The sequence below is a fragment of the Plecotus auritus genome (genome assembly GCF_963455305.1).
Source record: "Plecotus auritus genome assembly, chromosome: 12".
Classification (NCBI taxonomy): Eukaryota; Metazoa; Chordata; class Mammalia; order Chiroptera; family Vespertilionidae; genus Plecotus; species Plecotus auritus.
In genome coordinates, this window is record NC_137778.1 from 24,394,866 (window position 1) to 24,408,811 (window position 13,946).

At 38.8% G+C, this 13,946-nt stretch overlaps 1 protein-coding gene across 3 annotated transcripts in view; it reads left to right on the forward strand.

The window, feature by feature from the left end:
• Positions 1 to 13,946, forward strand: part of COP1 (COP1 E3 ubiquitin ligase) — a 114,369-nt gene that overhangs the window by 45,730 nt on the left and 54,693 nt on the right. For all 3 annotated transcript variants that reach the window (XM_080649242.1, XM_080649244.1, XM_080649243.1), the window contains exons 9-11: positions 3,962 to 4,019; positions 9,779 to 9,893; positions 13,562 to 13,697. In XM_080649242.1, coding sequence (XP_080505368.1) covers positions 3,962 to 4,019; positions 9,779 to 9,893; positions 13,562 to 13,697 — 309 coding nt within the window. The remainder of the gene's footprint in view (positions 1 to 3,961; positions 4,020 to 9,778; positions 9,894 to 13,561; positions 13,698 to 13,946) is intronic.

The window sequence follows — 13,946 nt, forward strand, 5'->3', positions numbered from 1 at the left end:
CCTCGGGAGAGGATTAAAAAAAGGGCATAATTAGGTTTTATTTTTCAGATTTCTTCTGTCACAGAATGTATGCAATAATAATTTTTTCTTAGTGAATAAAAGTAAAACTTGATATAAAAATAAATTTCAAACTGCAGATATTAGTACTAAAGTACCATTTAAAACTTGTAATGTCAATATCTTCAGCAAATAGATGAGTATTTTATAACTGAATTTATTGGGGTGACATTGGTTAATAAAATTATATAGGTTTCAAGTGTACAGTTCTATAATACATCATCTGTATATTGTATTCACCACTCCAAGTCAAATCTCTGTCACTATTTATCCCCTGCTTACTCTCTTCTACCTGCTCTCACCTCCCTTGTCCTTCTAGTAATCACCATACTGTTGTCTGTGTGTCAGATGAATATTTTTCATACACACTAATATGTCAATATCATTGTTCAGACTTGTGGTCAAAGAAATCTGAATTATCCTATCTAATAAAAGAGTAATATGCAAATTGAACGTACCTCCGCTACAACCATATGCCATGCCCACAAGCCACGCCCACCAGTCAATCAGGAGCGAATATGCAAATAAACCCAGCCAAGATGGCTACGGCCACAGAGAGAGCAAGTGGGAGGCTTGGGTTTCCCCGGCAATAGAGGAAGCCAAGCTTTCTGCCTGCCCTTGCCAGACCAGGCCTCCACTCAGTGCTACAAAGTTTCAATGATAGAAGATAAATAAATCCCAACAAAAATGGTGGCAGCCACAGAGCTGGAGAGAGCAGGAGGCTAGGGTTGCCCCCTGCGATGGAGGAAGCCAAGTTTCTGCAGCCCTGGCCTGCCTTGGCCTCCGTTAAGGCTACAAAGTTTCAATTATAGAAGATAAATAAATCCCAACATAAATGGCTGCCGCCAGGGAGTGAGCAGAAGGCTTGGCTCTGCTCCAGGCTACAAAGTTTCAATTGTAGAAGATAAATAAATCCTAGATACCAGGGCCTCTGCTTGGGTCGCGAAGGGTCGTGGCCGGCCTGCAAACCACCACAGGACCCTTGCCAAGGCTGCCCCACACCCCAAGGGAACCCCCACCCTGATCTGGGACACCCTTCGGGGCAAACCAGCTGGCCCCCACCCATACACCTGGCCTCTATCCTATATAATTAAAGAATAATATGCAAATTGACCATCACTCCAACACACAAGATGGCTGCCCCCATGTGTACACAAGATGGCTTCCACAAGATGGCCAGCAGGGGAGGGCAGTTGGGAGGGACCAGGACTGCAAGGGAGGGCAGTTGGGGGCGATCAAGCCTGCAGAGGAGGGCAGTTAGGGGTGACCAGGCCGGCAGAGGAGGGAAGTTGGGGGTGACCGGGCCTGCAGGGAAGGGCAGTTGGGGGGAACCCAGGCCTGCAGGGGAGAGCAGTTGGGGGGGACCAGGCCTACAGGGGAGGGCAGTTAGGGGTGACCAGGTCTGCAGGGGAGGGCAGTTAGGGGCAAACAGGCTGACAGGGGAGCAGTTAGGCATAAATCAGGCTGGCAGGGGAGTGGTTAGGGGGTGATCAGGCTGGCAGGCAGAAGCGGTTAGGGGCAATCAGGAAGGCAGGCAGGCGAGCAGTTGGGAGCCAGCAGTCCTGGATTGTGAGAGGGATGTCCGGACATTCCTCGAGGGGTCCCAGATTGGAGAGGGTGCAGGCTGGACTGAGGGACACCCTCCAACCCCCCCCCCCCCATGTGCACGAATTTTGTGCACCGGGCCTCTAGTAACACCATAAAAAAATGACATCTAGAAATTGCTCTGTTCTATTGACCTCTAAATACACATCTACATGATTTTACTAATGTTTATACAAATGCTGGGGGAATGGATTTTATTAGTAAAAGTAACATATTTTTGAATGCCTGGCATATCCTTATTTTTAGCCCTATTAGCCCTGGATGGAGTATACTGAAAATAGCATGTGATCTTGTCATACTCTTTGTAAAGGAAGGTGAGCATTGGTTATATTTCATCAAAAGAAACCCATTTTGAGATAACCCATTATGTGTTAATTCTTTAATTTTTAGTGTAAGAGCTTTGAATGCTGTTTCTTACATAATTAAGTCTTTCTATAGAAACACTTAAGAACACAATGAATTAAGATCTAGTAATATGTGTTGCTTTTGAAAAACACTACTATGAGGACAGTTCCATATGATGTATTATTTTTTTTAAATGTGAGGTTCAATGTTACTGATTAATTTTATTACTAGAGGGTAAAATTAATTGAATTTTTACCACTTTTTGGCATTGTATTGAGAACTTAACATACTTATTTAAATCTCATATCTTTCTGATGTGTCTTCCTCATTTAATAGATGGAGAAACTAGAGACCAAATTAACATTAGTAACTTACCCAGAGTCATTTAGCTACTGTGGGATGAAATTCAAATCCACTTTGTGCTCTTAAGAGTGTCTTTTATATTATAACCTTTGAGGTTATTTGAGTGCTAACCTAAAATAATTATTGTGTATTTGTGCAGAGAGAATCATTTTACTACCCTTAATTGCTTAAATTTATTAGCGTAGACAAGAATGTAAATATTTTTATAGTAGAAATAAGGAAGAAAAGTTTTTTAAAATGTAAATAATAGTTGATTTATGATAACTGGTATATATATTGTGCCATTTTCAGGTGCTAATAGTTTTCATAGGCTAATTTTGTTTAAAGATAAGAAGGCAGTGAAAGTAATGAATGATAAGATAGAAATGGTAAGATAGTCTGGACTTCTACAGGTTTTTCTTGGGTTAAGTAGGAGAATGCACAGACTATATAACCAAATGCAAAGAACCAATGCAGAGAGCAAATTATGTTTGACCAGAGCAGAGAAAACTAGTGTATAGGTTTTGGGTATGAAAGAAAGATTATTGGTATTTTACCATTTATTTTATTCTTTTGATACCTTTCTTTTATTTTTTTTAAAGTCATACAAAATTTTTTAAATATGTTTTATTGATTTATTACAGAGAGGAAGGGAGAGGGATAGAGAGTTAGAAAAATCGATGAGAGAGAAACATCGATCAGCTGCCTAGTGCACACCCACCACTGGGGATATGCCCGCAACCAAGGTACATGCCCTTGACTGGAATCGAACCTGGGACCCTTCAGTTCGCAGGCCGACGCTCTAGCCACTGAGCCAAACCGGTCAGGGCTTGATAGCTTTCTTTTATGTGAGATGATTATCAGAACATTTTGGACCTGGAAGGAACTATATATATTATAAAGAGAAATTAGTTCTCACTTATCTCACTTTGTATATAGAAAACTGAGTGGTTCTATTTTTTTTATTTTTTAAATATATTTTTATTGATTTCAGAGAGGAAGCAAGAGGGAGAGAGAGATAGAAACAAATAATGAGAACTAATCATCAATTGGCTGCCTCTTGCATGCCCCACCCTGGGGATCTAGCCTGCAACCCAGGCATGTGCCCTGACCAGGAATCAAACAGTGACTTGATCCACACAGGTGGATGCTCAACCACTGAGCCACACCATTGGGCAAAACTGAGTGGTTTTAAAGTACTTGTCCAAGGACACATAGCTCTTTAGTGCATAGCATTATCTGTTTACCATCACTTTTGATCACATGCTTGTGCTCTTTTCCCAATACTCTTCGGTAAGTGGGGTTTCAAACTACTTATTAAAATATCTGAAAACCAAACTGAAGCAAATACATCTATGTATGTACCTGTCCTCTGATTATTTTTTATTGATATTCCTTCATGGTGTGCATGTTTAAGGTGGTGGGGTAAAGGGATAACTTGTTTAAATATTTGCTGATTTTTTTGTTTGCTTAGTCTAATTAAATTATTGGCAATAAATATTTTATTTGCTTAGAAATTATAAATATTGGATTCACATATTTTAGTTTTGCTTTTTCTCTTGATAAAATAATATAAACACTGAAATGACATGTTTTTCTCTTCATTTTGCAGTAGTATTATTGATTCCACAGAATACAGCCAACCTCCAGGTTTCAGTGGCAGTTCTCAGGTAAACTATATGCTTAAAAATATGTTTTGGTGGTACTATGAATATAATCATTTGAGTTGTAAAATCAGATTGGTTTATTGTAATGTCCTGTCATATAGACTGCTGTTTTGAATGCTGTGACATTAATTAGGACTTCAATAGGTCTGATGCATAATCAGCTATTTATTTGCTCATCAGTGATGAGTTAAAAAATTTTTTAAATAAATCTTTCTTGTTCAGATTATTACAGTTGTTCCTCTTTTTTCCCCCCATAGCCCCCCTCCACCCGGTTCCCACCCCACCCTCTGCCCTTACAACGCCCCCCCCCCCACTGTCCTCATCCATAGGTGTACGATTTTTGTCCAGTCTCTTCTCGCATCCCCCACACCCCTTTCCACCCGAGATTTGTCAGTCCACTCCCTTTCTATGCCCCTGTTTCTATTATATTCACCAGTTGGTTCTGTTCATCAGATTTTTTATTCACTGGATTTTTAGATTCACTTGTTGATAGGTATGCATTTGTTGTTCATAATTTTTATCTTTACCTTTTTCTTCTTATCCTCTTCTTAAAGACTACCCTTCAGCATTTCATATAATTCTGGTTTGAAGGTGATGAACTCCTTTAGCTTTTTCTTATCTGTGAAGCTCTTTATCTGACCTTCAATTCTGAATGATATCTTTGCTGGGTAAAGTAATCTTGGTTGTAGGTTCTTGCTATTCATCACTTTGAATATTTCTTGCCACTCCCGTCTGGTCTGCATAGTTTCTGTTGAGAAATCAGTTGACAATCGTATGGGTACTCCCTTGTAGGTAACTAACTGTTTTTCTCTTGCTGCTTTTAATATTCTCTCTTTGTCTTTTGCTCTTGGCATTTTAATTATGATGTGTCTTGGTGTGGTCTTCTTTGGATTCCTTTTGTTTGGGGTTCTCTGTGCTTCCTGGACTTTGCTTCCTGGACTTGTAAGTCTATTTCTTTTACCAGGTAGGGGAAGTTTTCAGTCATTATGTCTTCAAATACGTTTTCAGTATCTTGCTCTTTCTCTTCTTCTGTCACCCCCATAATTCGGATGTTGGTACGCTTAAAGTTGTCCCAGAGGCTCCTTACACTATCTTCATATTTTTGGATTCTTTTTTCTTTTTTTCTTTATTGGTTGGGTGTTTTATGCTTCTTCGTATTTCAAATCTTTGACTTCATTCTTGTGATCCTCTATTCTGCTGTTGGATCTCTGTATATTATTCTTTATTTCAGTCAGTGTATGTTTAATTTCTAGTTGGTCCTTTTTCATATCCCCAAGGGTATCACTAAATTTATTTGCACTTTCTAGGAAATTCTTGAAAAACCTTATAACCGTGGTTTTGAACTCTATGTCCAGTAGTTTGCTTTCCTCTGTTTCTTTCATTTGTGACCTGTTTCTTTGTCTCCGCATTTTGGCTGCTTCCCTGTGTTGATAGAGTGGCTTAGTGTGGTAGGTGTCCTATAGCGCCCAGTGGCTCAGCCTCCCCAATTAACTGAGGTGGACACTCTTGGTGCACCCCTTTGTGGGCTGTGTGCACAGTCTTGTTGTAGTTAAGCCTTGATTATTGTTGGTATAACTGGGAGGAATTGGCCTCCAGGCCAGTTGGCTGTGAGAATCAGCTGTGTCTACGATAGGAGAACTTCTGTGCTAGAGACACCCTTTTGGGGCAAGACTTGCTTCAGTGGGGCTTTGGTGCTCATGTTGTCTGCCCCCTGGGTGTGTTCCTTATGGATCTGAGGAATTGCAATCTTGATGTTCCCAATCTGACCACTGGGTACACTGGCTCTTAGATCTCTAAGGAGGTGCCAATTTAGCCTCTGCCTGAGGACACCAGAAGGAGCTACAGAGAGATCTGCAGATTTCTCTTCTTTGTTTGGTGTTTGGAGGTGCCCAGATGAGGCCCAGCTGTGAAGCAATGCAAGCTGCTGTGGGGCCTTGGGCCTTCTCTTGGATGTTCTGGGTGTCTGTGACCCAGCTGCAGTTTGTTAGTTAATTTTAGATTGCAAAGGGCCTGGCCATTCATATGCAAAAGCCTCTGTGCACAGCTTGGGTGGGGTGGGGTTTCATGGAATTAACAGGCCTGAGCAAACAGCTATGTCTGATCCTCAGCCCTGCCTTTAGAGGTCCCCAGGTCTCAGTGTCCCTCGGTAATCGCTGCAAGCACCTCTGAGAGAAAGCCGCCCTTGAGTTTTGCTCGCTGCCAGACAGTCCAGTTTCTCCCCGTATGAGTCTGGGTCCCCAGAGTCTCACCCAGAACTGGAGTTCAGAGCAGTCAGGAGCTTGTGTCTCCTTGTTTGACCGCATCCTCAGTTGCTAGCCCTTTCCACGCATGCACACCTCTGTACCTCTGAACTTTACTTCCGCACCTTCTTTGAGTCTCAGTGTGCTTTTTTCTCTTTCCTTCTAGTTGTAGAATTTTCAGTCAGCCAGCCTTTCTGTGGTTCTGGATGATATTCGTTTTGTCTTTTAGTTGTAGTTTTGAAGTGGTTGTGCGAGGCAGCAATTTCAGGTGTTTACCTATGCCGCCATCTTGTTTTCTCCTCAAAAAAAATTTTTTTAACATACTGATAATGGTAACATCAGACCTTGGGGAAATTACGAATAATCAGGGTATTGTTTTCCTCAGGGATTAGAAAGTAATCCGTTGATGAATTGCTCATCATTATGTTGAAACCTTATACTTTTCTGTGGAAAGTAAACTACAGGTTTAAGTAAAATATACTCCAGCTTCACCTCTTTTCTAATTAATTATTATGATCATTTAGACACTTTAGTCTCTCCTTCTGTGACTTGGGGATGCTGATATTTGTCAAATCTAATTTTGAGGCCAGATCTTTTTTTTTTAAAGTCATGCTCACACAAAACCGTGTGCATTGACTTTTTTTTTAAAATATATTTTATTAATATTTCAAAGAGAGGAAGGGAGAGGGATAGAGAGCCAGAAAAACATCGATGAGAGAGAAACATCGATCAGCTGCCTCCTGAACACCCCCCACTGGGGACGTGCCCACAACCAAGGTACATGCCCCTGTCCGGAATCGAACCCGGGACCCTTCAGTCCGCAGGCCGACGCTCTATCCACTGAGCCAAATCGGTTTTGGCGAGGCCAGATTTTTTTTTAAAAAGTTTATGTATTGAAATAATTTTAGACTTAGAGAAAAGTTTCAAGAGTGATAAAAAAGCATTCCTTTATATTCTTTATCCAGGTTATCCAAATGTTAATATTTGATTACATTTGTTTTATATTCATCCTGTCTTACTACACACACATATAATTTAATGCTGATTGTAATAAAATTCCAACCTTAATGAAATGTATAATTTTAAAGAAAATAAAATAAATAGATTTAAAAAATTATAGAACTATTTGAATATACCAGTTATCATAACTATTAATTTAGTGCAATTCCATAAAAAAAAATCTCAAAAATATTTTTAAGGGTTTGCAGAGTGCCCAACTGACTTTAATGAATTGATAGTATGAATGATTCAGAGGAATAATAATTATGATGGCATTCACCCAATAAGTTATTAAATGTATTCTAAGACAGTTGTAGCCGAAGGAGCACAAAAGAAATTTAAAAGCGAACTGAAAGATAATTAAGAGTTTAGCCTGTGGTGAAGGTTGGTCAGTGCAGATTAGTGGTGAAGGGGAAGATCACTGATGGGCTCCCCCCCCCATGTCCCACACTGGGGATTGAGCCCAAACCCCAGGCATATGCCATGACCAGGAATCAAACCGTGACTTCCTGGTTCATAGGTTGATGCTCAGCCACTGAGCAATGCAGGTCGGGCTCATATTTTTGAGGAAAGTTCCAAATGGGGTAAAGTAAAATAGCCAAAGAACAACAAAGCTGGAGGCGTCACACTTCCTGATTTCAAACTTTTATATTACAAAAGTACAAGTAATCAGAACAGTGTGATAAAAGCAGACACAGATCAAACATTGATGTGTATACCAAATGACCCTCACTTCCTTTCCTAGGTATGAAATCTAGAAAACTCTCGCACCTGTGCATTAAGAGACATACAAAGATGTCATTTAAAGCAAAAACACAAAAACCATAGAAATATATCAAATGTATGTAAAATGAATGACTGATTCAAGCACTGCTTTAAAATATGATTGTTACCTACCATATGGTTTGAGCAGGGTTTCAGTTTTGTATTTTGTTCATAATAATGCCTTAATGTTTCTTAATACATTTGCCGTTGTGGCATAGTTATCGGTGACCTTGTGTCATCTCTCAAGGTCTCATTATGTATCTTAGCTCTGTATCTGTTTCTTTGCCTCAAGCATAATTGATAATAACTACTGTGGAAGAATTGTCTTATCCTTTTAGTTAACATGGTATAGGTAATATAAACAGTTGACCCTTGAACAGTGCGGGGTACCACACATTTTATGTTGTTATACAATAGAGGCCTGGTGCACAAATTCGTGCACCAGTGGGGTCCCTCAGGCTGGCCTGCGGGATCAGGCCAAAACTGGCTCTCCGACATCCCCCGAGAGGGTCCCGGATTGTGAGAGGGCGCAGGCCAGGCCGATGGACCCCACTGGTACATGATCAGGGCCAGGGAGGGACGTAGGAGGTTGGCCATCTGGGGAGGGACCACAGGAGGGCTTCAGGGCTTGTCCGGCCTGTCTCACTCGGTCCTGATCGGCCAGACCCCAGCAGCAAGCTAACTTACCGGTTGGAGCGTCTGCCCCTTTGTGGTCAGGGCACATCATAGTGAGCAGTTGAGTGGCCTTAACATATCATTAGCATATTATGCTTTGATTGGTTGAACAGATGACCAGACACTTAGCATATTAGGCTTTTATTATATAGTATATTATTTACTATATTCTTATAATAAAGTAAGCTAGAAAAAAAATGTTTTACAAAATCGTAAGAAAGCGAAAATACATTTACAATATTTATTGGGGGAAAATCCGCATTTAAGTGAACCTGTGCAGTTCAAGCCTGTGTTGTTCAAGGATCAACTGTATTTTTTATAGGAATTACTAGTATATGCCAATATATTTCAGGTTTGTTGTCTTTGTCTGTAATAATGTGTGTGTATATATATATATATATATATATATATATATATATATACACACACACACACACACACTCACACACACATATATATGATTTAGTTATCCTGATTTTCTAAAGTATATGTCAAACTAGTGCATACATATTACTGCCCCTTATTCATATTCAATTTTAACTTAAATACATATTCTGTATAGTCAGGCACTGCTCCTGTTATTCAAAGGGTTAAAGGCTACAATATAGGGATGATGGAAAAATACATATTAAAATTCGTAAAATTCTAAACTTTAGAATGGCAGTTATAATGGATTTTATCTTTGCTTAATTTGGAGAACTGAAAGAAGCTTCTCATCTTCTATAATAATAAAAGCATAATATGCTAATTAGATTGGACATCCTTCTGGACAACCTTCCGGATGAAGCTGGGCCTTCAAGGAAAGCCCATGTCCCGGGTGCCAGAGGGAAGCCAGTGCCAGCAGCGGGGGGAAGGAAGGCCAACTCTTGCGCGAATTTCATGCATCGGACCTCTAGTATTTTTATAAAATTGGCCTTAAGAACCTATATTTTCACTTTAAGTAAAAAATTAGAAAATGTGTAAGAACTATGGGTTTTTATCATTTGTAATTTAATGTGGTGAATTTTTGAAATTAGTTATTCTGTGCAGAAAGTATGTTTTTTTTCCCTGAGTTATAAGTGTCTTTTCTTGTTAACACCGTAGACAAAGAAACAGCCTTGGTATAACAGCACTTTAGCTTCAAGACGAAAACGACTCACTGCTCATTTTGAAGACTTAGAGCAATGTTACTTTTCTACAAGGATGTCTCGTATCTCAGGTACACCTTGAGGACTTCATTATTTTTTAGACTTTTATTTTAATTATATTTTTTATTTTTATACACTCCATTGACCAGACATTCCATAATTTAATACATGATCATTCCAATAAAATACCTCAAATTTAAATTTCAGATCCATCTTTAAATTCCTATGCTGGATTTATGGAAAGTCCTATTTATAAAGCAAAAGTGTGTATTTTTGACATAGGCTATCAGAGTGTTGTAAAGGTTCTTAGAGATCTTGGAGAACATTGCTTTCCCATAGCTAGTTTTGTTCTCTTTCTGTGTTTGGAATTTTTAAAAAACACAACCATGTATATGTAGATAGCAAAAATAAGTTCCATTCAGTTGCCTTCTATTATCCAACATTTATTAAATTCTAAGCGCTGTCTTCTGTGCTAAGAATGAAAAGATGTAAGAACTGGTTTTTATTGTCCAGGATTAGTATAAACATAATGGGGGAATGCAACAAGTAAATTGTATGGGATAATGTATGTTATATAAATATGCAAAGGGTATTATGAGAAGAGAGAAGAATCTCTCTCCCAGCTTTGGTAGTGGGAAAATATTGGAGGGAATAATTGCTGTAGGGATTTCTGAAGAGTTGTATTTAGTCCAGGCTAGTATTAATTAACTAAAAAAGGTAAGCAAAAACATGTTCAAAATAGAGGAAATAACTTATGGAAAGACATGCATGTGATAGTATAAGATATTTTTATTGCTATTAGCTCTCTGATCTTTAGCTTTTCTTGGTATCCTTGCTCACCAATTAAGTTGGACCATTAATACCAATCCTATGGGTTTTTGTTTTGTTTTGCTTTTCAGTTTTTAAGTGATGTATATAATTTACAATGATTGGTGATAAGTTGGATGCTCAGTTAATTCATGTCATTAGAATGTACTAATTCTAATTTCCTAAATTCTCCAGGAAAACTTTTAACAATGTACACCTGCTCAAATTGAGAGCCACTAAGGATACAAATGTCTGCTATTTTATTAGTTGATAAAAATTTGGCCTTGGTATTCTCTTGAATGGGCATGTTTGTATTTTAATTTGCACATTACTTCAAGCATGGGTTCCTTTGGATAAATATGCCTCAGGATTGATGGTGGAGGAAAAAAAATACTAGATTTATATAGCATTTTTCCTATGAGGAAAAGCTTTATTGTTAAGTGTGTTTGAAATTAACAATCAACAATTAATATACAGATGGAAAGCTTTTATTTTCTTGCCTGGGAATCGAGTTCCTTATTGAGCCTCTGTAATCTATACTAATAATAGAGAAATATGCAAATGTCTGGGATGCCATCACAGTAACAGTAATGACCAAACAGCAGGCTGTGTGGGGTGACCAGGCCAGCAAGGGAGGACAGTTGGGGGTGACCAGGCTTGCAGAGGAGGGTAGTTGGGGGCGATCGGGTTGGCAGGGGAGCAGTTAGGCGTCAATCAGGCCTGCAGGGGAGAGGTTAGTGGGCAATCAGGCTGGCAGGCAGAAGCAGTTAGGGACAATCAGGCAGGCAAGCAGTTAGGAGCCAGCAGTCCCAGATTGGGAGAGGGATGTCTGACTGCTGGTTTACGCCCATAGGGATCAGGCCTAAACCGGCAGTCAGACATCCCCCAAGGGGTCCAAGATTGGAGAGGGTGCAGGCCGGGCTGAGGAACATCCACCCCCTCTCCCCCCGCACACGAATTTCATGCATCGGGCCTCTAGTAGTCTATAAATTGCAACAGGAAGCTGTTAATTTGAAAGCGTTCTGAGACTTACATTCTGATTGACAGAAGGAAGGTTCATGTTAGCCCTTTCAGATGGCAAGTGGCAGACATTAAAAAAAGAGATCAGAAATATTGGGCTAGGCCAGTGGTCGGCAAACTGCGGCTCGCAAGCCACATGCGGCTCGCGAGCCGTGGTTTGCTGCTCTGTTGACTAATGAGTTTGCTGACCACTGACCTAGACTGTCAATTCCAATAATTACAGGCTGTTGTTGTTTCTTGTGATTAAGCCCCTATCCCAGTGGTCGGCAAACTCATTATTCAACAGAGCGGCAAACCGCGGCTCCGGCTCGCGAGCCGCATGTGGCTCGCAAGCCGCAGTTTGCTGACCACTGGGCTAGGCTATTGCTATTAATAATTTTTAACTAATTAGCATCATAGGAATGCTATAGTATGGTAAAGGTAAATCACAAACCAATTTAATTAATTTTGGGATGTAAGTAGAATGATAAGTGAGGCCAAGAGGAAGATTAGATTTTTATGTTTGTGAACATGGTGTATTATACCTAATACACATTGTCCTTAGTTTTTAGGAATCTCAAGCTTATCTTGTCAGATGTGCACATTGACTACACTAATCATATTGCTAAATATGAAGTTCCTTCTAGGTTACCTAAAAGTTTGATTGTTCTTTTGTATATTTTTAAATGAGAATCCGCCCCACATCCCCTTTCCCCACTTTTTATTTTCACCTATGAAAATGAAAGATGAAGATTAAGAAATTAATGCCTTGGTTCTCAATTTTAATTGAAAGAGGAGGTAAATTATAAAGCTTTAGAAGAGAGAAAAGAGACACTGAATAGATACACTTTTACAAAATAATCTGTAATTAAGACAGGAGAGGTGATATGCTAGCAGATATGTATGGATGTTCATAAATCAACCAAGCAAATAAAATCCTACCTTTTTATGACCACATAAGTAAAATTTAATTCCTATACTTTCATATACAGAAATAACTATTTTTAGTACTTACTTTATTACTTCTGTTGAAAGTAGGTGTTACTATAATGAATGATGGCATGATGTCCAGAAGTTTAGCAACCCTAGAAAAGGATTATGGTCTTCAACAGAATACACATTCTATTTTTTAAAAAATATTTTTATTAATTTCGGAGAGGAAGGAAGAGAGAGAGAGGGATAGAAACATCAATGATGAGAGAGAATCATTGATGGGCTGCCTCCTGCTCACCCACACGGGGGATCAAGCCTGCAACCCAGGCATGTGCCCTGACCGGGACCTCCTGAGCCATGTTTGCTGGGCAGAATATACAGTCATGAATACTTGTGAATTTTATGTACTTAGGGATTGATGTAAAACAAGAAAGAATAAATTATCATTAAAACAAATTTTAAATGAATAAAGTAACTGCCTTCCCAGTATTTATTACATCATTCACAATAATAGGATTATATATGAAAAGAACTAATTAACTGTTACATCCAAGCCACTTTATGATAATTGATTTTTTTTTGAGAACCAATTAACTGTACCTCCAAACCACTTTGTAGTACAGTTGATTTTTTTTCAATAACCCATGTTTTACTTATAATTTGTTAAATTTCCTGAGAATAATTTTTGTGTAGCAGGAGCTTTATCTCAATAACATTATGGCATTTCATGCTAATTTGTTCCTTTTGCTGTTTTTAGAATAGAAACACTACAATTTGGACACTTTTAATGTAGATTGTTAATGAATTGGCTAAGTTAGTTTTAAATCTTTTAAAGGGTTATTAAAATTGAAAGATTGGCTAAGTTTTCAATCTCTTTAGTTCTTAGTCTCTTCATCTCAAGAATGGGAAGAATTGTTGTATTTAAAATATTATTCTTAATTTGTGGCTATTGCTCTTGGATGTTGCAGTTCTTTTATTTTATTTTGTTTTCTTTATATAGATGATAGTCGAACAGCAAGCCAGTTGGATGAATTTCAGGAATGTTTGTCCAAATTTACTCGATATAATTCAGTACGACCTTTGGCTACCCTGTCATATGCTAGTGATCTCTATAATGGTTCCAGCATAGTCTCTAGGTAAGTACTGGGCAGCACTCCACTATTTCCTTTTGCAAGAGTATCTAGAATTTAATTGAATTTGAGAAGTGGTTATAGTGTTATGGTTAAGACTTTATAGTGTTCTGAAGTCAGTTGCCTGCCAATTTTTAGTTCTTTGGTCCTAGGCCAGTTTTCAATCTCTTTAACCCTCAGTCTCTTCATCTCAAGAATGGGATGATTAATAGTATTCACCTCATAGGATTGCAGTTGTGTTCTTGTAATGTCTTT